Below are 27159 nucleotides of genomic sequence, written 5' to 3'. Positions count from 1 at the left end.
ATACATTCAAAAAAAGAGATTTGTTGCATGAATAAATGAATGACAAAGATAGAGGCCTCTACAAGAATAGGAAACAATCTTACAACTTACAAATTGATTTGGGCTTAATAAATATTTATGAAAAATATAAAATGAAATAGACACACTCCAGTTGTGATCTTAAGACAAGTGTGTTAAATATTTTTCCAGTAACCAACAACGAGTTTGTTTTTTTAAAGGATACATTTGTATACCAAAAACAACTGAGATGGGATAGCAGAGTTAGTAGATCTGAGGTTAGTTTTCTTCTTGCTTCTTTTTAAAGCACACACACACACACACATACACACACTCACACACACATAATTTAATATATCAATATCTAGTATAGATTAGTAGATCTATCTACTGATCAATAGATACAAATACGGATTCTAACTATATAAATATAGATATCAATATCTATTGATTGATATACTACTACAAAATAGTGGTTCTCCTTATGGCATCTCCCTACGTAGGCAAAAGATAGTTTAATTGTAACCTCACCTTGCCAAGTTTTTGCTGGTCATCTGAAATAGGTGGAGCTTTACCTCAAAGTCATCCTAAAGCACTGAGAAATTTTTACCATTGTTTTCAGGGTAAACTTGGGGTCTACACAGCAGCCATCCCTGAGTATTAAGTAAATGTATATAAAAATTGATTTAATCAGGGCTTAGCCTTGCAGAAGACTACATTTATTAAATGATCCAAGTTTATTTATGAACCATGATGAGCTCAATGAAATGGAAGCTCCAAATGGTCTTTTGGAAAGAAAGAATGGGCTGGTTAGATCTTCATTCAACCTGGAATTTAGATAACTATAGGGAATAGGATGGCCTCATATAACAATCAACAATGGACTTTATTCAGTGATGAATAAATATTTTTCAATAAAATCTATGCATATATTTTGTTTATCAGAAATTGAAGTTTCACTGAGAATTCTGTGTTTTATCTGGCAACCTGTAGCCAGGAGCTGAGGCTAGAATCCAGAGTTGCCTGGTTACTGTCAGAATCTCTGCCACACAGAGTGCTGAGGAGGCAAGGAGGGAGAATGGGACAGGAAGCAGTCTCTAGGACACGGTCAGTCAACAATTCTGGGCACAGGCAGTCCCACCTTCTGCCGCAGAGGACCAGCCCCATTCCTGGCACTCATCTAACTTTTATATTTTCATTTTTCATTTCTTCATGCACCCAAAGATGTGTCTCTCACTGCTTTTATTGTGGCATCAGTGAGAGTTATCAAGCTGACTCATAGAATAGAGCAAAAGGGAGACTCTTTAAAAGTACAGATTCCCACCCAACAAGGAAGTCTGTGATTGGACCTGGGAATATTTCTTTGGAAGAATTTGGATCATTAGCTACTTAAGGGAACCACCCATCTTAAACATCTGTCTAATGTCAGTTCCACCAGACATTGTTCAGGGTCTTATTAGGAAATCTTGAAATTCAGTTTCCTGGGGACAGCTACCAGAGGCTGGAAAGAAAGTCAGCCCACCCATAGAACAGAAGAGATAGATATCACAGGCAACAACCCACTGGAGAGGATGAACAGCCTGGTTCAAGGGCCATATGGCAGCAGATACGGAAGATGTTAGCACATAGCTACAATGCTAGAACAGGGAACAGGGAGAAGGGCGTGAAAGGTTCAAGAAGAAAGAGGGTGGCTTCTGCAATGGAGAACGTGGACCAGGGCTCTAGATACACACACACACACACACACACACACACACACACACACACACACACACACACACACACACACACAGTAGTTTGCATGAAACAGGCAATGCCTTGGGCCAGTGAGTGAAAGTATCTTTCTAAGCACATCTTTATATGCAAGTAAAGATTAATTCACAAGTGCCCATGAATCAGCCATCTACTGAGGGTTACATAAAACTTAATAAAATCTTTACTTTCCTAAGGCTTACAGGATAAAGGAAGGCACATAATACCCAAGTACAAGAGAACAAATTATAATTAATATCACTAGCTATACAAAGTTGATACTATAAAGATAGCAAATAGTTATATTGGAAAATGCTTTCAATACACACACACACACACACACACACTCCAAAGTGTGAGTGTATAGAGAATGATGGAGAGAGAAGAGTCATCTCATTTAAGGTGCAGCCAGGAAAATAAAACATATCCTAGGCATTCCAAGTGGAGATTTAATGTAGGGAGATCTATTTGAAGGTGTAAGAAGCCCAAAGAGCAAAGAAGAGATGAGAGATTAGCAATTAGAGAAAATGAGTAATTCGTATCATGCTGGAGGGACAGAGGAAGCATAGAATTTTGCCAGAACCCTGTGGAAGATGGAACCCAGTAGAGCCACTGGAGCCATTGGTGGGCAAGCTGAATGGTTAGTGGAAGAGACACAGGAGATGCCCCATCCCTACTACAGATGCTGCCCCCAGTGGACACGGGGAAAATGAACCTGGGTTTTCTGTTTTCCATAGTGTATTTCTAGCAATAAATGAGCAGTCAAGGGACTTCGACTGCAGGACCAAGTAGGAAGAAGAATATGGACTGCGACGTTGAGTATAAACAGACAAATAACACACTCTGGTGTTAGGTTATAGATTGGAAAGGTGGGAGAAAATCAGTGGTGGATGTACCGGTTTATTAGCATGGCAGAAGTGGTTCTCTGTATAAACTGCCTCACACAGTGTTACTATGAAAAGAATTTATACCTGGTGCATGGCGTACACTTAATCTACAGAAAGTTAATGACCTAAAGATTTGTTCCCTACAAGTCCTACAAACTGAATTCATGTAAGTGGTAGAAATACCAGGCCAGATAAGATGTCAGACCAGACAAAGGTGTGTGTGAGAGCAGAGACCTCAGAGAAGACTGCAGTGCCAGGTGGACATGAGAGAGGCTAGGAAAGGGTCCCAGCAATTGTTTGGCTTCATTACAAGCTGAAGAAGACAGACTGTATCTGACGTGATGGCCAAAGCCTGACTCACAGAGCATAGTCGGAGCTATTTGCAGCCAACTAGACCAGGTAAGTTGATGCTGTGCTCACCTAAGGGCCTAACATCTTCTATGGGAACTGGGAAAGAACCATTTTTTTCCACCAATGGCTGATACCTGGGCAGAGATAATATGGTGGATGTGACAGAAATGTCCTCCCCTCCTCCCTTAGAGGAGTAATGAGATGTCTTAGGTTTTCTAAGTCAATATATCCAGCTACATATATGCACTTGGTATTGCACATAGGAAATTAGTATCACACATGAAGCACTTCCAGGTTTGGGTGGAAAGATCATGAAGGGACCATTTATAGAGCTGTGGGCAGGGGTTGGTGAAGTAGCCCCAGAACAGTGGTAGAGAAATCTGGGGGAGGAGGATAAGACTATCCAGGGAGACCAATGAGTGATGGCCCCGTAAGAGGGGTCATCCTCACCTCATGAGAGAGCTGCAAGGAGGCAGTGGGTGTGTGTACCTATTCCAACTTCTCTTTTTCCACCTTCAAACTCTTGGCAATGCTTCTGAGCTCAACCAGATGAAGGGATCACAGACGTTGCAGCTCTCAGAGTTCAGCTTCCAGGGACACGGTGGAGTGAACAGCAAATAATCAGGAATAAGGGTGCTGGCAAACAGCACGTCTTAAACACGAGAAAAGGTCTCAAGCTCCAACAGCATCAGGAAGGTAGCTGATTCACTCTCTATTTGGCCAGCCAGAACTATGAACTACATTCTTCTGGCCCATGTCTTCCCTAAAGGAAAAATTTTTTAAAAAAGAACTTCATCTTTTGGTCTTAGGACAACAATCTGAGCTACAAAATGAAGGCTCTCCAAAATACTGTGTTGGAGTGAGACTATGGAGGTTCATGGGAGTTGATGATTAAATTTATAGGATATGTGCTTGCTAGTTGCTTAGGCTCAGCCCTTCATAAAAACCAAATTAACTGATTTCTAACTAAAGAAATTATATAATAAAGATAATAAATGAATAGGTGCTAATCAATGCTCAAAATTAACCATTTCTAATTACTTCATTGCATTTTAAATTTTGGTGATGCTTGTGAGATTACAGATATAAATCTACTCTATATGGTAGAAATACTATAAATGCGCTATTGCACATTATCTCCAATAACCACATTCAGTTACTCAACACTGATAGATTAAAACTGGCTGTAGAGGAACTATTTATACCATGGAAATAAATACATGCTACAAATCAAAGTTTACTGGATCAAAGAGAGTTGGTCACATTTACCAGAGAAAGAGTGGAATCTTCTTACTCGCCCCGACCCCACCCCCATCATAAAATCTTAACCAGACTTTGAACAAAGGTGCCTTTACTTCTCCATTGAACAGAATTGCTCATGTAATAAGACAAGGCACTGGGTTCTAAAGCCTTCAGTTGTTGTTTTAACTTGCTTGTGGATTTAAATAAACCATGTTCTTTTCCTTGCTAAGTCTTCAAGTAATTTTGCCCAAACTCTGACCCCTTGAAATAGGAAGATACTATAGAGCTGCTAGGAGAGCATGGAGTGTGAGAACTACAAATCAGTGGATTTAGGGGTTGATACACAGCTTATTACGATACAGCCAGGCTGGAGAAAGTGGAAAAGTCTTTATATTGATTAACATTTTTTTTGAAAGACTGGGAGGCCTTGTTAAGAGTGAGGCAAATCTGGATTTGGATTTCTTAGCAATGTGATAATGAGAAAAATTTCTTCTCATTTCTTATCCATAGTTGGAGGGTATAATATCTATTTCAGAAAGAGAGTAGCAAAGACAGCAATACTATATGAAAGCCATGTGTAGCATTCACGCATTAATGAATTTAGTAAATATTCCTATGCTACATTCAGAAAACATACTGAAAAAAAACCTTTGGGTTTTTCTCAATACGCCCTGATTTTGTGGAAATCGCAATTTGGCAGGAATGGCATTTATTAAACAACTGGACTTAAGCTAACTCCACCATTATGTTCATGAGTCTACTGGAGCATTATATATGTCAATTAAGCTAAATTCAGAAAGATCAGGAAGCATGTGGGTACTCAATAATAACATTTGTGTTTTCTTCCTCTGTTCTATCTCCCCCCTATGGCAGATAATATCAGCCTGCTCAGATTTCTTGGCCTTTCTTCTTCCATTTTTTGCTCAGAATATGCACCAATGTTTCTATTTCCTTCAAGTGCTGAAGGCAGCTGGGCCTACCTGCAGGTAGACAGGAAATTCCAGCCACAACACCTCTGGGAATATCTTCCCCCACTATTCAGAGTAATTCTGTGGTGCTCCTCCTGTGCCAGTGTTTTCACAGAGCCAAACTGCATGCATTTAGGACTTGATAGCACACCTACTTTGCTTGCTTTCCTTTTTTCAGAATCCCTTATTCCTGGACAGATGTTTTCTGTAACTTCCAACCCACCCTTTGCCTTCTTACTGAATTAGTGAGTGCCCAAATCAAGAGAACCCTTCTCTTGATTCTGTTAATATCTCCCAATTCTTACATCTCCCAAATGAATCAGAAATGTGACCCCCCAAAAAGGAAAGACAGACTTCTGGGATTAGGTTGATAGTAAAATATATGGTCTAAACACACCTATTCTGAGGCAAAAGTGGCACACCATCAAAAGTACATCTGGAGCACTGAAGGTGTAAATGGAGACGGGAACTGGGCAAATTGTGATGTATAGTTAGCTTGTCTCCAGAGTGCCTCTAAGCCTTCCATTTAGATGTCAAGGCCTGAGTCCTGGTGGCTGACAATGGGATCTGAAATTCCTCATGAGAAAACTCACAGATCAAAACCTTGAGACCTCTCAACCTCACATCAACCTCACAGGCTGAAAGCTAGCAGCTTCTCCATGCTGGGGTTGGGGGGAGAGCACAGGTCTACCCAGATCCCTCACACGAACTCACAGTTTTTAGGAGAAAAACAACACAGATTTGTTAATGTCTATCATCTCGTTTGGGCAGCTGCTGATTCTTAAGAGCCCAGGGGTCCCGGGTGAACATGGATCACACTGGTGCATAAGAAATGATTGACTGAAAGCTCTGTTGAAATGACTGCTAATGTTGGAATTGCATGCAGGTCAGTGCATTTCCTGTGAGCTAGGGCAGCTGTGGGTGTGTTGGGGGACAAGCAGGGGTGGGGATGGGGATGGGTGATACCCAAAGAAGGAAGTTTCTATGCAAACCCTGCTGCAGGCAGAGATTGAGTTTCAGTCTTGCTTTGCAAATTTTCTTTGCATTTTTCCCTTTTCCCCTTAAACATTTAAACTTCAATAGCCATATAAGTTCTAATGTTCTTTTATAGAGTGGAATAAACAGCTTTTATAGCCTGAAAACAGCAAGCTTAGAGATCAACAGTTCAGCACTGAAGCAGGCATGGTTAAGCTAAAGAAATAGATGGTATTCTCTTCCTTATGGTTAGCTATATATTTTCTTTTCCACCAAACTAATAAGAGGTAGTGTATAAATTAGCTGCCGTCTAAGCTGTCAACAGCAAAAAGTCAATTCAGGCTCTGGGCATTTTGCTGCAAGGCTGCCCCCCTCTGGCTCCCACCACAAGCCACAACTGATTCATGCAGAAAGCTAGTATGTTCCATAAAAGGCTGAGAGAGAGAGAAAGAGAGCTGGGGGCAAGGTAGACTCCAAGTTCTAGTTACTAGTCACTTCACGAGTCTCCACCTCCTGGTTATCATTTCCAGATTCTTATAGTTTCTTGAGGCTGTAATACATTACTTTCAACTGTATAAATCATTTGAAAGTGATACTTGAAGGTCGATGGTTTCTCTACTCGATCAGCCAGGGAGGTAGAAAAGTATCATCAGAAGAATCCAAGACTCTCCTCTTAGACTTGAGCTGATTTTTTCATTTCAGGGAAATTCACAGAGCCTTTCCATAGAGCTGCTGTTGCTTCTAGGGGCTAGGAAGCTACTGGCACATTCACACAATTGATTTACAAGGTTGAAGCCTGATGTCTGGATATACCAGGGCCTATATACCTTGCTTATTTTCCCTGAAGTGGTCAGTGCTGCTTGAATCATTCCACAAAATGTTTCACACATCTATCTGTTCAAAAGGTGTGGACACATGATAATCATGATAGTTGTACTTTATGTTTATCAATGTATTAAAAAGCTACAGCTTCCAGTAGTATGTCTTTATAACAAATGTTCCTGGTCTTTCTCCGGTCATATTTCCTCTCTTAAATACTCCAGCTTCACTCAAGTTACCATGTCTCCAAACGTGCATAACTCTTCAGCTGAGTGTCTATTCTGACCTCTTAGCCTTTATGGCCACTTCTTCCTTCCCTTCATCTTTAGAACTGCTATGTCTTCTGGCTTGAGGGGAAAGAGCTGCCATAATAAAATGCCACAGACTGATTGGCTTTAAGAAACTGAAATTTCTAAGTGAAGGTATACGGCAGCAGGCATGGCTTTTCATGAAGGCGGAGGAAGAATCTGTTCTGACTCTCCTGTCTCTGGTTTTCAGAGTAATTGCTAGTGTTCCTCAGCTCAGCTAGGAGAAGCATCACCCTGACCTCTGGCTTCATTTTCTCATGATTGTGCCCCTGTGTGCATGTTTCTGTGTCCAAATTTTTCCTTTTTATATAGCTACTGGTCATGTTGGATTAGATTCTACATGACCTCATCTTAACTAATGATATCAGTGGTGATACTGTTTCCAAATATGATCATAATCTGAGGTTCTAGTGATTAGAATTCTAGCATAAATACTTTTGTGAGGGCTGCCATTAAACTATAAATAGTGTCTTCGCCATGGGTCTACGTAGATGAGTGAGGAGATCTTCCTCTCACCTTTAAATTTGTGCAAGGTGATGAAAGAACAATGATTCTGTTAAACTTCAAGTGTGCAAGTCTCTCCTGAACTCATCTATAAGTTATAAGTATCTGAGGCCATGACCTTACCTATTCCCTTCAGATGTTCTGTGGATATTTCTTAAAGAAAAATAAATCTGTTCTGAATTTCTCCCTCTTTGCTGAGAGGTGGAAAAGAGGCATAAAATAAAAATCGATGTTAGGCACGGTGATTCATGTCCCTAACCCTAGCTACTCAGGAGTCTGAGATCTAGGTACAAGCTACAATGGGGTGTGAAGTTTACATCACATGCCATGACCAATTCCTTTGGTTATGTTTCTTCTAATCCATTCTACAGAAGTAGGTGGAAGCAGCCACATTTTTACTGGGCTGGGGATCTGTATTTTGGGGAGATATTGACCCAGTGAAGCTAATCAGCTTCATAATTAAAAATATAAAGCAAGCTGCACAAAATATGCTGCACTGTTGGGGTTCATCTAGATGAACCTTTCCTGGTTTAGAAAAGTTAAAAAACCAGCAAGCAAGCCAAGTGCACCGGCTCACACCTGTAATCCTAGCTATTCAGGAGGCTGAGATCTGAGGATCATGATTCAAAGCCAGCACTAAAGTCCATGAGACTCTTATCTCCAATTAACCACTAGAAGAACAGAAATGGCACTGTAGTTCAAGGGATAGGATGGTAGTCTTGGGCTGAAGAGCTCAGAAACAATGCCAGACCCAGGAGTAGAACATTAGCCTTGAGCTAAAGAGCTCAGAGACAGTGCCCAGGCCCAGAATTCAATCCCCATGACTGAAAAAAAATAATAAAACCAGCAAGCACAGACTGGACCTTGGCTAAGACCTAAACAGGGTGAGAGATCCATGAATTTGGTCTTAGCAGATGAGCTCAACTCGTGGCTTTCCTTGGGCCACCTAGAACAGCTCAAGATGGTACAATCTACTAAACACTGAAAAGAGCAGTATTCCATTACTCCAGACTGTCACTGGGAAGATGGTAGAATCTGTTCTTTCTTCAGGCTTTCAAATTAGTCAGTTGTTTCCATCTGTTGCTTAGTGGTGAATAAATCCAGACAGATTCCCTGGGAAGACTGGATTGGAGCGTTCTATCTTTAAGCCAGCAAGGAGAGGTGTCAACTCACTTGCTCCTCTCAACCTGCTGGTGGAAAAAATGAATCTGAATCAGCACCAGGCACTATACTAAACACTTCACACACGTGGCATTGTTTCCTTTCAGACTTGCAACTCATTATTGCCGTCCTCATGTTCAGTGCTGCTCAGGGTGAATAGTTGTGCTCAAATTTGAACCAAGGAGTTCAAATTTGCTTGAGTCCACCCTCTAACCAGAGTTCTCCCTCTCTTCAGCACTGAGCCCCTCAAATGTCAACTTTCCGGTTCTATTACTTACTTGCTCACCTCTGAAAGGGAAAGTTGAGCATGCACAATATTTTTTTTTAGTACTTTTGTAACTGAGTTATTTCAGTTAATGTTTGCTCACTGAAGAACAGGACACATGGACAAGACCACTATCCTTGCCAGATCATACCAGTTTTCTCAGGATTCCATTGGACTCTCCCCCCAACCCCATTACCCTTAAAAGTCTCCATATAGCCCACATGTAATACAGTCATCATGTGTAATGGCCCTGTTTGCCTCAGCACCTGGAACATAATAGCTTCTTCAGAAATACTGTTCGAACTACAAGACATAGTTGTCTGAGTAGCAATGCTGTATCCAGGGTGTTGTATTAACCCCTAAACACAATCTATATCTTTCAGGAGAGGCAGGAGAGACCTCCTCAAAGAAGTGCCCTCACCCCAACTTCCTACCACAGTGTCCCCAGTTCTTCCCCTTCAGGAAGAATTCCCATGCTGGAGTCCTGATGCCAAGTAACCCAAGAGCCTCGGACCCCGGCTGCTGGCATTATGCTGTATCCAGCCCTCTTTCCCACTCACTTGCCTTTTCTCCTCTCACTTGCTACATGTTTTCCCTCCCTCTTTGAGTCTGGTCACTAATAATGTTCACTACTGATGAAAAGCCCAGCTCTGCGGGGATCCACAGTGAAAGAATGTCAGCATCTGCCAAGCTTGGGTCATGCCAGGGTCAGTGGCCTTGGCCCTCTCTGTGGTCACTGTTGGCCCAGGTTTAAAGGCATTAGTCAGCGCCAGCCATACCCCTATCCTTGGGGGCCTGCACCTTTGATCCTTTGCAGGCCTCTGACCAAAACCACATCCCAGCTCTCACAAGCTGTAAACTGCAGCGTCTGCCTCTTTGGATTACCCATGATGCTTTGCATTTTTCTTTCTTCCACCTCAAAGGGGAAGGCACCAGACTTCCTGGCCAAAGGTGTCTGTGTTCTTCTTGCCCAGACCTCTGCCTCAGTGGCCCCTTCTCACACTTCATATTTCAGAAGGCAAGCCATCAATTCTGAAAGACCCTTTGCAGCCACCTTGCCAAAGTATCCTAAACACAAGCATATTACAAGCTAAATTCCTACGCTTTTTTTTTTCTACTTGGTTTCTCCCCTGGGATGTCAGGTCTGGAAAGCCAAGCCTAATGTCTGAACTTCTACCACTATCTCCCCAGTGTCTGGTTCTGGTTGAACTTAATATTGGTAGGACATGAACACATTTCCTTCTATATCATGCTTTTCCTGTCACACCAGTGACTGTTCATATTCCTCCAGAAACAAGTTCCACTTGGAGTTTCACTCTTTTCTTCTGCTGGAAAATTTTCAATTTCCTAAATTTTTCCACAGGACACGTTCCTAAACTCCATGAGTTCTCTGTCACTGATGCAAAGCATTCGTGTATTTTATGAGTTGTAGATTGTTATGACAGGAGACTAGGTGGGACTGGGATTACAGAAATGATGGTTGCCAAAGACTACTTATTCTGTGCCATGGTTTAGGCAAGGAAATGTATGTACTTCAAGGCAACTAATGAAATAAAATAGGAAATCATGTTGCGAATGGTGGGTTGATATCTAGCAAGCCAGTTAGGAACATTCACCATTCGTGGTTTGGTGATGGTTGTCTTAGGTCTTTGGAGCATTAATTAATCCTTTCTTGCTTCTCTGTTATAGTTTATGATGTGCTCAAGTTTAGTACATGTCTCATTGTAGTTTAAACTGCCAAAGAGCTTCACATACATTTGGGTTCTTAAGTTTACAATCAAGAAAAACCTCAATTAGAAGCCAGCCATAGTAATGTACTTCTGCAGTTCCAGTTGTTCCAGAAGCCATGTCAGGAGATTTACTTTAGTACAGAAGTTTCAAGCTAGCAACATAGAAAGATGTATTGTTTCTCAGAAGAACAAAAAGAGGATAATGAGGAGGAGAAGGTAAAGAAGGAAAGAAAAAGATCTCAACTCAGAGTAGCTTCCGTGACAAGGTTAATTCAATAGTCCCTGTTACTAAACAGCCCAGGGGTATCCATTTCAGGAGCAGTATGATCCAGGATTTAAATGTTATTAACGACAAAGGTTTTGTGTCTGTCTTGTTTTCCTTGGCTTTCCTTGTTCACTATGGCAAAAAAAAAATGAGGTTCTTTTTTCAGGTCTGATTATAACTGCCAATAGTATTTGAATTTATATCCTTCCTCATTCACAAATGCAGTGTGAGGCTTAAGGGGTTGATTTCATTCTCTGAAGAATGAAATCTATCCTTGGATTGTGTATCCAGAAAGCATCCCTTCTTCCTCACTCCTCCAGAGCAACAATACTGGATGGGGAGGATGATCCATCTTGAAAGCATCCTTTATGGCCAGGTATAACATGGTTGTTGTTCTAAGCCAATCTTAGACTCTGAGTTACCTATGAATCTCTCTTCTAATGCACCATGAAGCATGAGGGAGAGATGAACGCCCCAGTGGAAAACAGTAGATAGTTGGCAAACATCAGTGATAAGTACTACAGGGATGAAAACTGAGAAATGTCCCTGCTATAGCCTCCCTACAGAGTTACATGAGCTGTTGGGAATCCATTTAATTGTTAATTTGAAATGATTCTATTTTGGGATCTGCCATGTATCAAAAGAGCAGAGGATATAGAGGGGATGCAGGAAGATGATCACTACTGAAGAACAGAGTAGAAGGAGGCTGCACTGGTAATACAGATTGTTATGAGAACCCCAAAGAGGTGGTTGATCGAGAACCAATACATAGTGTATACCTAAAGATACGTGCACATCTTTGTTTCTAGCAGCATTACTTTTAAGAGCCAAGACATGGAACCAGCCTAAGTGCCCAACAACTAAAAAATGGATATAGAATGGTGGAAATTAGGAGTGGAGGGAGGTTAACCACAGGAAGAGGGAATTGTGTGTGTGATGACATAAAAATTTCTTTTAAATATACAATACACGATATGAGCATTAAAAATATGTTAACACGGCTGGGAGTTTGGCCTAGTGATAGAGTGCTCACCTAGCATGCACAAAGACTCAGGTTCAATTCCTTGGTATCACATACATAGAAAAGGACAGAAATGGTGCTATGGCTCAAGTGGCAGGGTGCTAACCTGGAGGAAAAAGCCCAAGGACAGTGCTTAGGCCCTGAATTCAAGGCCCAGGACTGGCAAAAAAAAGTATGTTAACATTCAAAACAATACTCAAGATAATGCTCTTGCTTCCATGTCCTAAAATCCTTATATTTAGTCTCATTCTATATGACCTTATGTTGTTCTTAATGTACAATGTTATTTCTCTTCTCCTTTGTTGCCCTCTGGTTAATCTCATATTGTTACTGTATCTGATTTTGTTACCTGATATATTGTATATACATTTATTTGTTTATTTGAAATAGGAAAGGGAAGGTGAGAAAACAAGATGATTGGGAGGGGGTGGGGGAAGGAAATGAGGACAAAAACATCAGAAGGGGTACCAATGTGTGAGAAGTAATGCACCTACTATCTGGCGAATGTAACTCTGACCCCTCTATACATTACCATGATAATAAAAAATAAAATAAAAAAGTTAACATTCAAAAAGATATTAAATATTATAGTAAGAAAATATCTCTATACAAAGAAATAAGTGAATGTTCGCTAACAGGAGATACTACATAAGAAATGGCTATACTGTGTGATATCATTCAGTCAAATAAAATTGATAGATGGATGATTATGTGGTTGAATGACAGAAAGCTCAATAATCTTTATAAAACACTTTTGTAAAAATTCCAACAGTTTTGAGTATGAAGGTTTGCAAGCATCATAAAGCATACTTGGATAGAAGGGCCACTAGTACCCATTGGCTGTCTACAGTGAAGACTGTCTTGGGAGTAGTTAAGATTAGTGTTTTCCCTGCAATCTAACTACTCAGGAGGCTGAAAACTGAAGATTAGAGTTCTAAGCCAGACAAAAGCAGAAAAGTCTGTGGAACTCTTACCTCCAACAAACAACTCAGAAAAAGCCACCTGGTACTATGGCTCAGGTGGTATAGTGCTAGCCTTGAACTCAAAGAGGCTCAGGGATAGTACCTAGTTCCTGGGTCCAAGCCCCAGGACAGACAAAACAAAAATTATTATTAATAATAATTATTATAATTAACAGTATTTTAAAAATAGAAATTCTTAAGAGGACAAACTGCCTTCCTTTCCCTTGTAGATGTTTACATAATATCTGCTCATCTTTATGTAGGGGCTTAGTGCTTAAGTGGTACACACACACACACACACACACACACACTGGAAGACGCAGGCACAGTTGAGTTATTAGTAAAGATCCCATGCACAACAAGACAACAAAATTTTGATGTGCACATTCTAGCCTTTGGCTGGACTGGGGAACTTTCCCAATCATTACTCAGGTGCATGGAGGAAGACAGCCTTGAGCATTGGGTGGGAGGAAATAGATACATCATAGACACATTCTCCATTGTAGAAGACAGGATACTGAGGACATAGAAAGAAGGTGTCATGGCTGTCCCTTTAGCCCTTCAAGCATTTATTGGCCCTATTCTTATATAGGTGTGTGTGTGTGTGTGTGTGTGTGTGTGTGTGTGTGTGTACCTCCTGCAAGTCCTGGGGTTTGGGTGAGCTCAGGGCCTGGTCATTGTCCCTGAGTTTTCTTGTCCTAGGCTAGCACCTATGGCAAGGAATGGGGCCACAGGGTGTTAAAGAGAATGGCAGCCTCACCTCTGTTATGAAGAACTTCAGACAGAGAGGTAGTTTTAACAATCACATTTGCTCCAATAATAAAGGAAGACTCTAGAGAAGAGTTTTCTCTATCATAAATTCACAATAATTCTAGCTCAGACATGTAAGCCTGACCTTGCCAGCAGTGGGAGAAGTGCCCAGATGGCCTCAGGCGCCCCTGCAGGCTGGGGCCTGGTCTGCAGAGGAAGTCTTTCCATAGCAACTGTAACCTTGCAGTCTGGGGTCTGCTGCTTAGTCCTGCCTCAGCAGGTAGAATGCTGCTTTGGGTTCTTATAGACATTTTGTTCTGTAAACCCACCGACCGCCAGCATAGGTTTTAGCTGGGTGGGATAAAAATGGTACACCTTGGCCAAGCACTGGTGGCTCATACCTGTGATCCTACTCAGGAGGCTGAGATCTGAGGATCGCAGTTCAAAACTAGCCTAGGCAAGAAAAACCCATGAGGCTCTTATCCCCCAAAGCCAGAAATGGAGCTGTGAATCAAAGTTAGAGCAGTAGCTTTGAACACAAAAGCTGAGCCCTGAGTTCAAGCCCATAGCTGTTCAAAAGAGAATATGCAGCTTGCAGATAGGAAATTAAACGGAAGTCTGTACCAGAATCCAACAATTCCATTTCTCAAGAAAGAGCATTATGTTAATCAAAACATTCAAATATTAATACAATAAAATGGAAGCCACAAAGATAAACTTTCTGTAATATACCAAATCATGGAATGCTACTATATACAACAATACAAGTACAACAATCAGAGAACCTACTGAGAAAAAAAAAAGCCAGGCATAAAAACAGCACCCTTAATGAGTTCATACATATGAAGCTTTGGGACAAAAAGGGTTATGATAGGGCTGGAGCCCAGAATCCCCTAAATTGAGAATATCAATTGGGAAGGAATTCATAGGACCTCTCTGGGTTGGTAGGACTTTCTCTAGTATATTATAAGCACTATTTACAGTGTCTGCATCAATCTTTAGGGGCCTTGATAGTCACTGTGAGCTTAATGTAAAGTGTAGCCATCTACTGAGATACCTACACAATTCAGTATGTCCATCCAAGAAAATATGCATGGAATTGAAATGATTAGAAGTCATATAATTGACTTCCATATCATAAAAGTGATTCAGTTTTCCCAAAGTCAAAACAGATTATAAAACACCAGATAATATTAACACACTTCCAATATTTCATGTATAACCACCATTAGATACAGCATTAAGCCCATAGACTAGCATCTGATTAAAAGTAACCACAAGAGCTAATATCAATATAATGCTTCCTTTGTATTGGACATGGTCTATGCCCTTTGGATATTTGATTTAATTACAGAACAGTGGTATAAAATAGCACAGTGACCAAGAACATTCCTGTGTTATATATAGGGGTGGAGGGTATGAAAACACAGAAGAGTTATCTAATTGTCCAAGGTGATTTAGCCATATAACAACATTAGACTCTAGACCAGATATTCTAACTGTTGCTTTTGTTTTTTGGTTCTTACTTGAAAACATGTCCTGTAAAACTTGCAAAAATTCACCTCATTCTCTATAGGGTATTTTCTTATATATCAATGAAACCAATTTCCATTGATGGGTATTTAAGTTGTTTCTGATACTTTGTCATGGCAATGAGAGCTATAATAAGCTTTTCCATATATGTGCTGTTGCACTCAGATTTGAGATACATTCCTGAAAACCTAATTGCTGGAGCCAAGTATATGTGCATTTCCAAAGTTGATAGATGTTGGCAAAATGCCCTGCACGTCTTACTCAAAGTAGCTTAGCAGAGGCTGAGGTGGATCAGTTGTATCCTTGCTTTGATTGGCTTTGGCTCTCTGGGAGGTGTTGGGAACTTCACTTTACAGTTCATGACATAATGACATGAAGTATGGGAACATCTGAACATTATAGTAAAATCTGAATGAGTCCTATCAACAGGCTCTATAGCAAAGTCTTCAGGTAGTTCAGGCCAGTGTATTGGAATAAGTATCCTCAAGCACAGAACTGGTACAGAATTCCTGTGAGTTCTGGGACTGACCTTGGATGACCTTTTACTCTGGGCAGCCCATTCCTCAGACTTGCAAACCTCAGGCTTAATAGACATGGTCTTCATTTATAGAGACTCCTTTAGAGATTATTTTAAAGAAAGATCTTTACATAAAACCTCGGGGTCAATGAGTCAAACTGAATGTGGCTAAGTTTTGAAGGAGAGAACACTCTATCTGGTTCCTCCCTCAAATTCATTAGATTTTTTACTATGCAGAACTCTGAACTCATAGAATAGATAAATCAGTAGAGATTTAGAGCCAGATTCAGAATTCACCATGGGCTTAATTTGAGATGCTTTCTACGTACCTCCATTTAGAATAAGATTTAATTTGCTGGGGCAGCTGCAATCCAGGGGGAAAAAAAGGCAAGACTCGATTTCCTGGCAGAGTTGCCATTTACGGGCTGTGAGGCCTGGGAGTAATAATACCTACCTCACAGGTGTTAATGTGAGCACTGAAACAGATGATGTATGTGAGGGCTTGGGGGAAGCCAGGGTGAGTAACAAATGTGCAAGCTTGGCTTTACAGGCCACGCAGACGTGGGAAGAGAAGCAGTTCACACACATGTTGCAACTCTGGTTCTATCCCAGCCAAAAGCATGGACATAAATGACCTGCTTGGGCATTTTGGAGTGTCCCCCAAAGGTTATCATTAGGCTCTTGCAAACAGACTTCTTCACCATTCACAGCACTCTTCACAGCATTCAATATATTCTTTGTTTACTCTTATGGTCCTAATCACTGGATGCCTTAAGTCATGATGGCTGTGAGGGTATCAGGATGTCAGGGTTCACCTGACCAAGCCCTTGGCAAGTGACATCTTCTTTTCCCAGTCACAGAGCTTGTTAGATCATGTGGCTATGTCTCTCAACTACATAAACAAGATCCTTCAACAGACAAAATGTCTTGGCTCTGATTATCTAGGGCTGCCTAAGAAATTACTTCACCAGCCATGGTGCTTCAGTGATGATAACTTTTTATTTAGCTCCCCAATGTACTGTTTAAGCAGGGCTCAGTAGAGACATCATCTCAGGACCACTTAGCATCAAAGATGGGGGATGGGGGACTGGAAGCATATGGGAACTCACTCATTTGCTCCCCTCATTGACAACTGATACTGACTGATGGCTGAGAAACTTAGCAGTTTCTGCATACAGTGATTAGGTACATGTGCAGGGCTTTGTATCTGGACTCCAAGAGGTGCCAGGGTATGAGTGAGAAAGCTATATTACCTCTTATGACCTAGCTTCAGAAGCCACATGGTGTCATGGTACCATATAATATTTGGTAGAAACCAGTTACTTATGACTTCTGAGGCTGGCACATAATCAAGGAGAAGGAAATTAGACTCCACCTCTTGGTGGTAGAGGTGTCAAGAATTTACAGACATATTTTAAAATCACCACACCCTTACACCTAAAATCCCATAAGTATTACATTTTGCAGCATGGGCTTAAAAAAAAAAACCTACCTTGCCAGGCATTAGCAGGTTCTGAGTATTTATTATGATTTATTAATGAAACACCTCTTGCCATTTTATTGGCAATGTTTGTTTGCAGTCCCTTGACCTAGAACTCAGACACATGTCCCTTGGTGCTGAACTGAGAGAATGACAATCTCATAACCAACATTTTTGTTTGTAAGACTGTATTGTTAACTGCCGTTCTTTCATCAGCCACCTTCAAAACGCCATGTCAACATCCTGGGTACAGTTCACCTAACACTGCTCTCCTATGCAATCTCCTCCTGGGACTATGGGCTAGTCAGGGTTATGGTTAGCTCACGGAGGTAACAGATACATAATAAAACAAGCAGGAAAAAGGTGAGGCCTCTTGAGTCTTACTCTGAATTGGCACTTCTGAATTTTGACCCACATGCCATTGGCCAAAGTAAATCCAACGTTCAAGTCCAAAGATAAGGCAAAAGGAGATGGATTGCATCTGTGAGACCAGAGCCTGAAAGAGAATGAAGAGAAGGGTAAAGAATAAGATCTGGCAATGCAGTTTCACCCACAAGACAGTCTTTAACGTGTCAACTTCCTCTTGTCTTCAAGGTGGGGATCACAAATGCTACCATTTCCAACTTTTCATGGAAATTCTGGTGAACAGTTTTCTGTAGGCTTTGGAGAACTCAGATTTCTCAATGCAGTTTGCCAAGGCTCAGTCTAAACTGATTGTCTTTAGTTCACGGTTAGAGCCAATTCTACCCTGAAAGGTTTCTGCGTCCGTGTCTCCCAACCTGACCAACTAACCAGTTCAAATCCCTTGGGTTACTTTGGTATAGCAAGGTGCTATGACGAGAAACTCAGGCTGCTGATGCACAGGGATGTGAGACTTAACATCTGGATTATACATATTATATTTGTTTAACTGTTTTTTCAGGGATATGAGTGTACTCTAATGATAAGCTCTCACAAAAAGAATTAAGTAAGGAAATACCGACCGGAAACTCTGTCTCTTCTCAAAGAGATTTTTGGGGGGTGCTGTCCCTGAGCAACTTCTGCTCAAAGTTATCACTCTACAAATTGTACCCACAGGACCACTTCTGGCTTTCTCTGTGATTAATTGGAGGTAAGAGTCTCATGGCTTTGAACTTTGATCTTCAGATCTCAGCCACTGGCCCAATAGCTTAAAATTAGCTGACCTTTACTGGAATTTGGTATAATAGGTAGCATGAAGAAATCTGAATTCTTAGATTAGGTTCAAATTCTGAAGTTCTAGAAATAAGAGGATTTAAACCTCTATTATTTGCCCTATCAAAGTAACTATTTCTCAGACATTTCTAAAATATAGGTGTGAGTAGTGAGGATTCTAGGTGTGAGCCGCCAGCACATAGCTTCAAAGAGATCTTTAAACATCACCTTTTACACACCATGTGGTAAAAACTAGGAGAGAGTAAGGGGAGACATGGTTCAAAAAGCATTGTACTTATGATCTGACTCATGTAACTATAACACTCCATATATATTACCTCCACAATAACAATAATAAAGAACATAAAAATAATATGAATGTCATTTTCATTATCCATAGGAAATGGTAGGCTTGAGTTAAAATGGAATTCCTGACACACTGGAAGTTGGGCTATGGTCCTTCATCCATGCATATGTGTGCATACAGACACACATACACACACATATACATGATTATCTAGATGATCAGTTTCACAAAACCACATCAGTGCTACTAGTGAAGACTTCAGAGCACAGTCCCTTGATCCTCTTTTGCAGATTTCTTATATTCAGAGGATTTTATATACCAACAAGAAAAACCCTTTTTAATTATATTACAAGGAAAGAGAAATACTTTTCTCATTTGTTACCACTCTGAAATAACTAATTCCATTCAAGGCTACAAATAGCATTTTAAAATGAAAGAAAACAGTAAGCAGAAGATGCGTCTCTAGCTGCCAAAACTCCCTCTCCTCCTCAACGATGAAGCTATGAGCATTCAACAAGGTAAAGCTAGTGGAGACTAGCAACCAGAAGGCCACAAAATAGATCTGCCAGGGAGACAAACAGGAAGGTTATGAACCCAAGAGCCACAGAATGCTGAAAGAAAGGATGCTCCAGAAAAGAGAGAATAAACCCAGTTCTGGAGTCTCTGTCAAAGAGGACAATGAGGCGTGCGGATTCATGTGTTTAGCAGGGAGCTACTGTCTTTGTTGTCTTTGCAATCATCTAGGCTAGCTGGCTTGTTTGCCTCTCCTCATTGTGGGAAGTCTAGTCTAATTCATCTTCCCCAAGGTAGACAACTATCTCTCAGGAAAGAACTGTCTCCTCCTAAAGGAAGGTCACAATCTTATGGTTAAAAGCTCTCTTGGAAAACTCACAAGGTGCCTAGAGCTAAAGCACCTCCTTACCAATACAGACTGCATGTCTCATTGAGGCAAGGAGGGAGTCGGGGAGGTTGTACTGCATTCTTATCGCAAAACACGGAATGAAGATGTCTCTGAGACAGAACAGCCTATCTAGCTCAAGTGCTAATTGGGTTGCAATTCCCCTAATTAGTATGTCATCTACCTGGACAGCTCAGTGGCTGGCTGGAAGCCCAGACCCTGACCAGCCAAATTCACAGCTCCCAGAATTTGGAAGTGTAACATCAGTGACAATTCCACACCTTGTCCACATGTGGGCATGCCCACTGCAGAAACACACCTCCTTGGTAAGAAGTAACAACTCTAATGGGTTCTCACAATGCTGCTAACAATCTCATTAGGCTGTTTGGTGTGAGGAGTTGTAACTTTGCTGTAACACTTTGTGTACGAACTACAGAGCTGCTCAGACTGGCTTTGACAGCAAAAGAAGACTACAGTTACGGGTGTCAAGGAAGCTCAAGACTCCTAAATATCTCCATAACAGATATGAGATGCTATATGGAGGCTATTATGAGTTCTCTTTGTTCCGTTTACTATTATTCTCTAGGCAACTGAGATACTTTTAAGTGTCTTGGGCTCTTAAAATTAGATAAAGCCATTTAAGAAGGAAATTAACTACATGAATATCCCATGTGGATATGACTGATTTCTTTTATAACTCCAACACATATAAGCAGAAAGCTTGGTATTAACTATTTTCATGTTTCACAAGGGGCAGGGACACAGACCACATTCACAACTGGAACAGAAACAAAGAAGCAACAGCCACTGTATTGAATACCCAATATTAACTCAATGTAGTCTTTTGTGTTGTCTTCTTGAAACAAAACTGCCATCTGAAACCCGAATGTGGCACAGATCACTGCTTCTTCAGAGTGTCCTCTGCCTGGCACACTGATGCCACTGCAGTGCATAGCAGCTAAACTCCCATTCCACCCCATCACATCTGTGGCCTGTTTGAACTCCTGTGCAAAGCATTGTTTCTGTACAATGAGTTGAGGACATGATCAACCTTCCCTGGAGTGAATGTCTCAAATCAGTGAGATTTCTCATCCTTTTTCTCTTTTTCTCTCATTTTGTTTGATGGAAATACACATTCAAACATAGGGAAATGGAGGTAGGGGAGACAAGAGTCGTGTTCTTTATGAGCCAGAAAATACTTGCCTGACTGTTTTTCTTATGATTACCAAAGCAATAAAAACAAGGTGGTCAAAGAGTTAACAACTTTACAATGTGGAAAAACAGATATCTCCCCCTCCCTTTCCCAAGAGGCTCCTCCTCTCTGAATGTAAATTGGCCCCTAATAGTCTTAATACACTCCCCTGAATATTAGAGTGATCACAGCTTGGACTATAGTTACAGTTCCTGTTACATTTTTTGTGATGATGATCTTTGCAAGATTTTTATTTTCTTAAACCAAAGATTTGCAAAACCCAGTATTTCCTATTGCAGCCAAGGATAGGTGAAAGTTACCAAGAGAATGAAATACTTAGAGATTTCTGAAATAAATAAGTTAACTAATACATGGCTAGAGACCAAGGCTATCCAAATGATGATATTCTTCAATGTACAGGGAAGCCCAAAGAGTCACTGATTCTTAGAAGCCACCTCTTTGTTCTGAGTAAGAGCCATGATTCTTTGGATATGAAATTTACAGAAAAGTCAAGACTTCAATGATCAATGTAAACTAATAACATAAAACAGGATCTTTCTCAAAATCAAAATTAATACAAAGCATCCATGGTGAAGAAAATATCAACAATTTAAATAAAGACTACTCACACATACTAAGGCCTGGGTCAAAAAAAAGGAAAAAAATATGCTCCTATACACATATTTTTCACATATTTTGCTAATAGTTGATTATTTTTACAGAACATTGAACTCACTGGGAAAATATTTTTAAATATAAATACTTTAAAGTGGATATTGCTTTCAGCTTAAGTACTCTATTTTTAGCAAAATAAAATTATGATCAATTTCTGTCTGCTTCAGTTAATAATTTTAATTTATCACTGGGTTAAGAGAATATCTTAACATGGTAGCTGAAAATGAGCCAAGCACTGAAGGAGATTTTGAGATTATTATTGATACATTTGCTTCCATTAAAATCAGAACACAGATTTTTTTCCCCCTATTTCAGACTCTGATAAGACTTGACCTATACCAGCACTCTGAATACAGGAAAAGGAGATTAGAAGTTAATTACTAAATTGTAGCTATGATCATTGTTTGTATAATTTATACTTGTGTGCTTCAAACTGGAAGCAGGACTTATGGCTGACTGTGCTCAATCCAGTTGAGGATTTAAGAGGAGACAAGGAGAGCAAGCTGGACAGTGATGACGTTCTGCAAAAATCTCCAAGGGACATTCTCAGCCCATGATGTAGAATCTCACTCAGCATAATCTCATGAGAGTCTCAGGAGCAATGTCCCTCATTCTTCCTTTTATTCTGCACCCCTCATCCATGGGGGTAGTGGAAAATCCAACCACTGTCAGGAGGAAAATAAAATGGACACAATATGGTGTGGCAGATGGACTTAAGTCAGTGGCCAAATAGTAAAAAAAGTTTGGATTTCATAACCCTATACTAATCCTTGTGAAAATGGACATAGTAAAACTTCTTAGTGATGCTTTTAGAATTAAATGGCCTGAGTTTTACAGAGTGGCTGAAGCAGTACCCAGCATTATGCTATGCCAAGAATAAGCATTTATTCACGGAAAAAAAAGAAGGCAGGAAGGAATGTTTGTTTGTATTTTTTATTACCACAGTACAAATTACCATGGACTTTAATGGCCTAAAACAAGACCTATTTTATTGCAGTCTTGTAAGTTTGTAAGTCCACATGGACTTCCCTAGCTCTTCGTGAAGGGAAGAGTCAAGGCTCAAGTCAAAGGAAGAGCTTATCTGGAAGAATGTAAGGAAGGATCTATTAGTTAATTAAAGTTGTTTGGAAAAACCAGGTCTCTGTTATTGAAGAAATGAAGTACCAATTACTTCATTGGTTATAATACAGAGGCACTTAGCCTCTCATTTTTTAAAATCATACCTTACATAATCATACCTTACATACATAATCATGGTATGCCATTTCAGGGGCTCCAGATAACAGGTTCAATAACTTGATAATTCTACCATAAGATGGAAAGGCAGAAAGGAGAATAATTATTGCTCAAAGAGCATGCTAGATCCATATAAGATCTTTTCTTTTTCATTCAGTCCTTGTGCTGGTATTATATAGTAAATAATGCTTCCATCTTATAAGAAGGAAGCTTCAATCACCAAAACACTTAAATACCAGACTTTAACGTTTCCTAAGAGAAAACAGGTATTAAATGTGGCCATCACTAATTAAAGGCTTGATTTCTTTCATGGAAAATGACTTGGTCATTAGCAAACATGTCCAAGACAACTGTCCACCATCTTATTTCTACTTATTTATGATTTGCTTTTTTTTAACCTTTTGATGATAGCAGAAGCTATAGTATTCCCTGAATCCTACAACAATATAGGAAGGCAGAGTATGGGTAGACTCAAGATATTTTCTTCTGATTGATATAGATCTTTTTTGATTTAAACAAACTTGTTTGTAAGCCTGAGTGAAAATAGTCTGTTCACAAAGATGTTTATGTTCTAGGTCTTTGTTTTCAAAGGGGTAGTTCTAGTGCCTAACTACTGGGAATTTCAGGATATTTCCAAAGCTTGGAAGGAGAATATTCTGAGAAAACGCAAGTGGATATTTATGGAATAAAGTGCTCAATTCCAGACTTGGTGTGAGGTATGGAAGATTTGACTGTAAATACCTTGGGCACAGTTTTGGTCCTGCCATTAAGCTGACAGTCCTATGAGCTTGTGGGTCTGTACCTTGGTTCTTTTCCTATAAGACTGAACAAGGAAACAATCAAAACCTGCAAACAGACACCACTCCAACAATGATTTTCCCTAAAAGATAAAAACAATGAGTATACAGGGATGTAAAGTGTGAATCCTAATGATTTCACATGAACCTTTTAATGTAACATGCTCAAAATTAAATGTGATATGAAAAATCTCTTAAAACTGCTTATTTTTCAATCCTTTTGGTCTCTACTTTATCTCCATTTATTAGTGAAAATTCTTTTTGAGGCATTCTTACTTTTTTGAAGAACCAAAGGAAGATGGATTATTTTCCTCTATTAATTTAGGATGGACAAGGAAGCAATGTGACCCTAGATCATTAACTGGGGAGTTCTGGCTGTCCTTGGGAAAAGGCCAGTGGCCCAGGAGAGAAGCCAGATGGGGTCAGAGACCTCAAGCTGACAGATGTGGTGGCTGAGGATTCCAGGAAGAAAGATCAGAGGCTAGCCAGGAAAGAGAGCCACTTGCCCAGATGCAAAAACCCCAGAGGAGTGAAGGTAAGTAATTGGGCAGCATTTGGCTGAGTCATAGGGGAAACTGATCAGCAGCTAGGGTCAAGTTTAGGACAAAGAAAGCACCATCCAAGGAGCTTAAGAACAGAACCAGAGGACAAAGGAGGTGTCTGTAGGCCTCTGAGGGGTTGTATCATCTATACTGAACTCTTATGTAATCCTTTTTGCAGTCCTACCACGTCTATGGAAATGTGACACTATGTCCATCTCCTAAGAGCCGAAGGATAATGATGACAGAAAACAGACTGATTCCATTAGGTTATGGAGAAACAAAAAGCAAGCGTGTCTTCACTTCCTCAACTGTGCCACTGCCACGTGGGACTTCAACTGGGTAAATTGCTGACCCAGAGGAAAGGATGGGGCCAGATGTGACTCAGGCTGCTAAGAGCGCTGACACCCTCCTGTAGAGAAAGCAGAGGATGGAGGCTTTGTTTACGAAAGGGGTTCTGAACCATAGTTTATTGATTCTGACGACTTTTGAAAAATTCCTCTGCCTATGCTAATTTTTAAAGACCTATTTAAATTACAACCCACTTACAGTTTATTGAACAGCACGTTCTATTATGTCTGCATGTTTTCTTTAGAACAATGTCCTTCCTTCTAACATTTTAATGGTGATGTGAAGTAAATAAGTGAAACGACTCACCCCAAATAATATCTTCTTTGGACCAGATTGACCTAGGCCATGAGGACACGAATTGAAAAGACATATCAGGATGCTGGTAATAAATATGGAAGAAAAGATGGATTTAGAAAATTACCTGTTGGTAACTGTAAGATTACTGTTCAGGCTAGGATCATCAATGAATACCATAAAGGAGTAAGAAACAAGATATTTGCACTTTCTCAAAGTATCTCCCTATAAGATACTAATTGATTACAAAAAGGAAAATAGTTACTTCATAGTGGCAAAGTCTGGCAGACACCACACTGGTGCAGCAATTAAAGTTAACATCACAGGACTGGGATAAATCAACATCATGTGCTTGTGATATGATGCATTAGGAGGGACACAACATTATTTCTGTGGTGTTCCTGCCAAAATTGCACAGTCTGAATCTAATTAGGAGAAAGCCTCAGACAAACCTAAATTAAGGAACATTCTACTAAATTACTGGTCTCTAGTCTTCAAATGTGTCAAGATTACAAAAGACAAAGAAAGGCTGAAGACAGTCTTAGATCCAAAGTGAACAAGAGGACATGACAGATTAAAGGGTTGTGAAAGCTAAATACAATGTGTAACCCTAAATTAGATCCCATACCTGGATCCAGAGATTTCAGGTGACAACAAGTGACTTTGAAAAGAGTCTGCAGATGAAAAAATGGGCCTATCCTGATGTGGGCCACTGAACTTAGATAATATTTGAAAATGTGTGAAGGGTTACCAGGTGAAAACTTTACCCAAACACCTTAGAATAAAGTTTGTGTGTGTGTATGTGTATGTGTGTGTGTGTGTGTGTGTGTGTGTGTGTGTGTGTGCTCATAGACAGGTAATAGACATAAGTAGGTAGATGACAGTCATATTCATACATACACATGTGCATATATTTACATATGTATTTTTAACATTTGCAGATAATACAGCAAAAGGTCCTATTTTTCAAAGGGTGACAATGATCAGGATGAACTGTATTCATAATCTGCTTTGTTAAATGGCACCTCCTTTGTACAACTAGTCAAAGGTGATTTTAAAAATTAAAAATTCTTCATGGATTTTTTGAAATATTTTTTCTAAAAATCACATATTATTTCAAAATTGTGAAAGTAAAAGACAACAGGCATTTTTTTAGAAAAAGGTATTATGTTTGAGTTCAGTGAACTCATTGCATTCCTAACTCATATAGAGAAACAGTCCATTGTTTTGGGTTAATATGAGAAAGGATATAGCGCATAGATCCCTCTATACAACCATGCATTCTTACATCTATTCAATAAAACATCTATGATATTAACATATAAGAGTCCCTAGCTCCTTGAACAGACCTCCTAAAACTTTAATTTAGCAAACAACAAGGCTGCTAGGAGCATCTTGTTCCAATCTTTCGTCTTGACCCTGTTCTACAATAAAGCTCCCAATTCCTTTAAAATTTTCTTAGTGACAGGAGACTCTTGGTGCACTTGTGGATAGGGTTGATCATCAGAAAGACCAAACCATGATTATAAGCTTGGAGCTTTCAGTCCAGCTCCAGGCTCAAGAAATGGAAGAAGGGTAGAGAATTAGCCATGCCTAATTCAATGAAGCTTCCATAAGAATTCTCTAAGTATATGGTTTTGGGGACAAGACAAATTCAGACAGAAGTGGTGGGGATGAAAAGGAAGCATGGAGAGTTGTCTTGAAATGGATGTAATCACTCTAAAATCTTTGCAGAGAAAACATCCTAATCAAAAAAAGAACCTGAGGAAATCTGAAGAATATCTCTTAAAGTGTCTTCCAGGTCTAAAATGCTACCATGTAACTCACAAAGGAAACCCTGGGATTCGTTGTAGACCTATCTTTGTTCCAGGGACAGAAGTATTTTCTTTAAAGACAGTCAAGATGTTTAGACATAAGACCTCTGTCCTTTTTCCAAATGTGACGCGGTTCTGAGTTATTGCTTCATGGAAGAATTGGAAAACAGCCTGAGATGCTGTTTACTTCTTAACTACTCTGCTGCATGCTGCTGTTTTAAATTCTAAACAGCTTAATAAAACTTTCCAACAATTTCAGCATTTTTCTAAATTTGAACGGCCATCTTTTATGGCCTCTGGAAGAAAGTCCAGGAAGATAGTCACTAAACAATTTCAGGCAAAAACCTAATTTTAACAGATGAAATAACCAATGGAGTGATGCCGTTTTATGCCCCC

General features: G+C 40.0%; 1 protein-coding gene across 3 annotated transcripts in view; it reads right to left on the bottom strand.

Annotated features, from left to right (window-relative positions):
- LOC150050474 (uncharacterized) overlaps window positions 1-27159 on the bottom strand; it is a 542379-nt gene that overhangs the window by 14901 nt on the left and 500319 nt on the right. For all 3 annotated transcript variants that reach the window (XM_090352362.1, XM_090352363.1, XM_090352368.1), the window contains one exon: window positions 17872-17983. Coding sequence is in view for 1 of the 3 variants with exons in the window: in XM_090352368.1 (XP_090208494.1) it covers window positions 17872-17983 (112 nt within the window). In the remaining 2 variants the exon portion in view is untranslated. The remainder of the gene's footprint in view (window positions 1-17871; window positions 17984-27159) is intronic.

Source organism: Megascapheus bottae, chromosome 18, assembly GCF_031878675.1.
Source record: "Megascapheus bottae isolate mThoBot1 chromosome 18, mThoBot2.hap1, whole genome shotgun sequence".
In the NCBI taxonomy this organism is placed as follows: Eukaryota; Metazoa; Chordata; class Mammalia; order Rodentia; family Geomyidae; genus Megascapheus; species Megascapheus bottae.
Note: the sequence above shows the minus strand (reverse complement) of the source record. Positions and strands in the feature narration are given on the sequence as shown.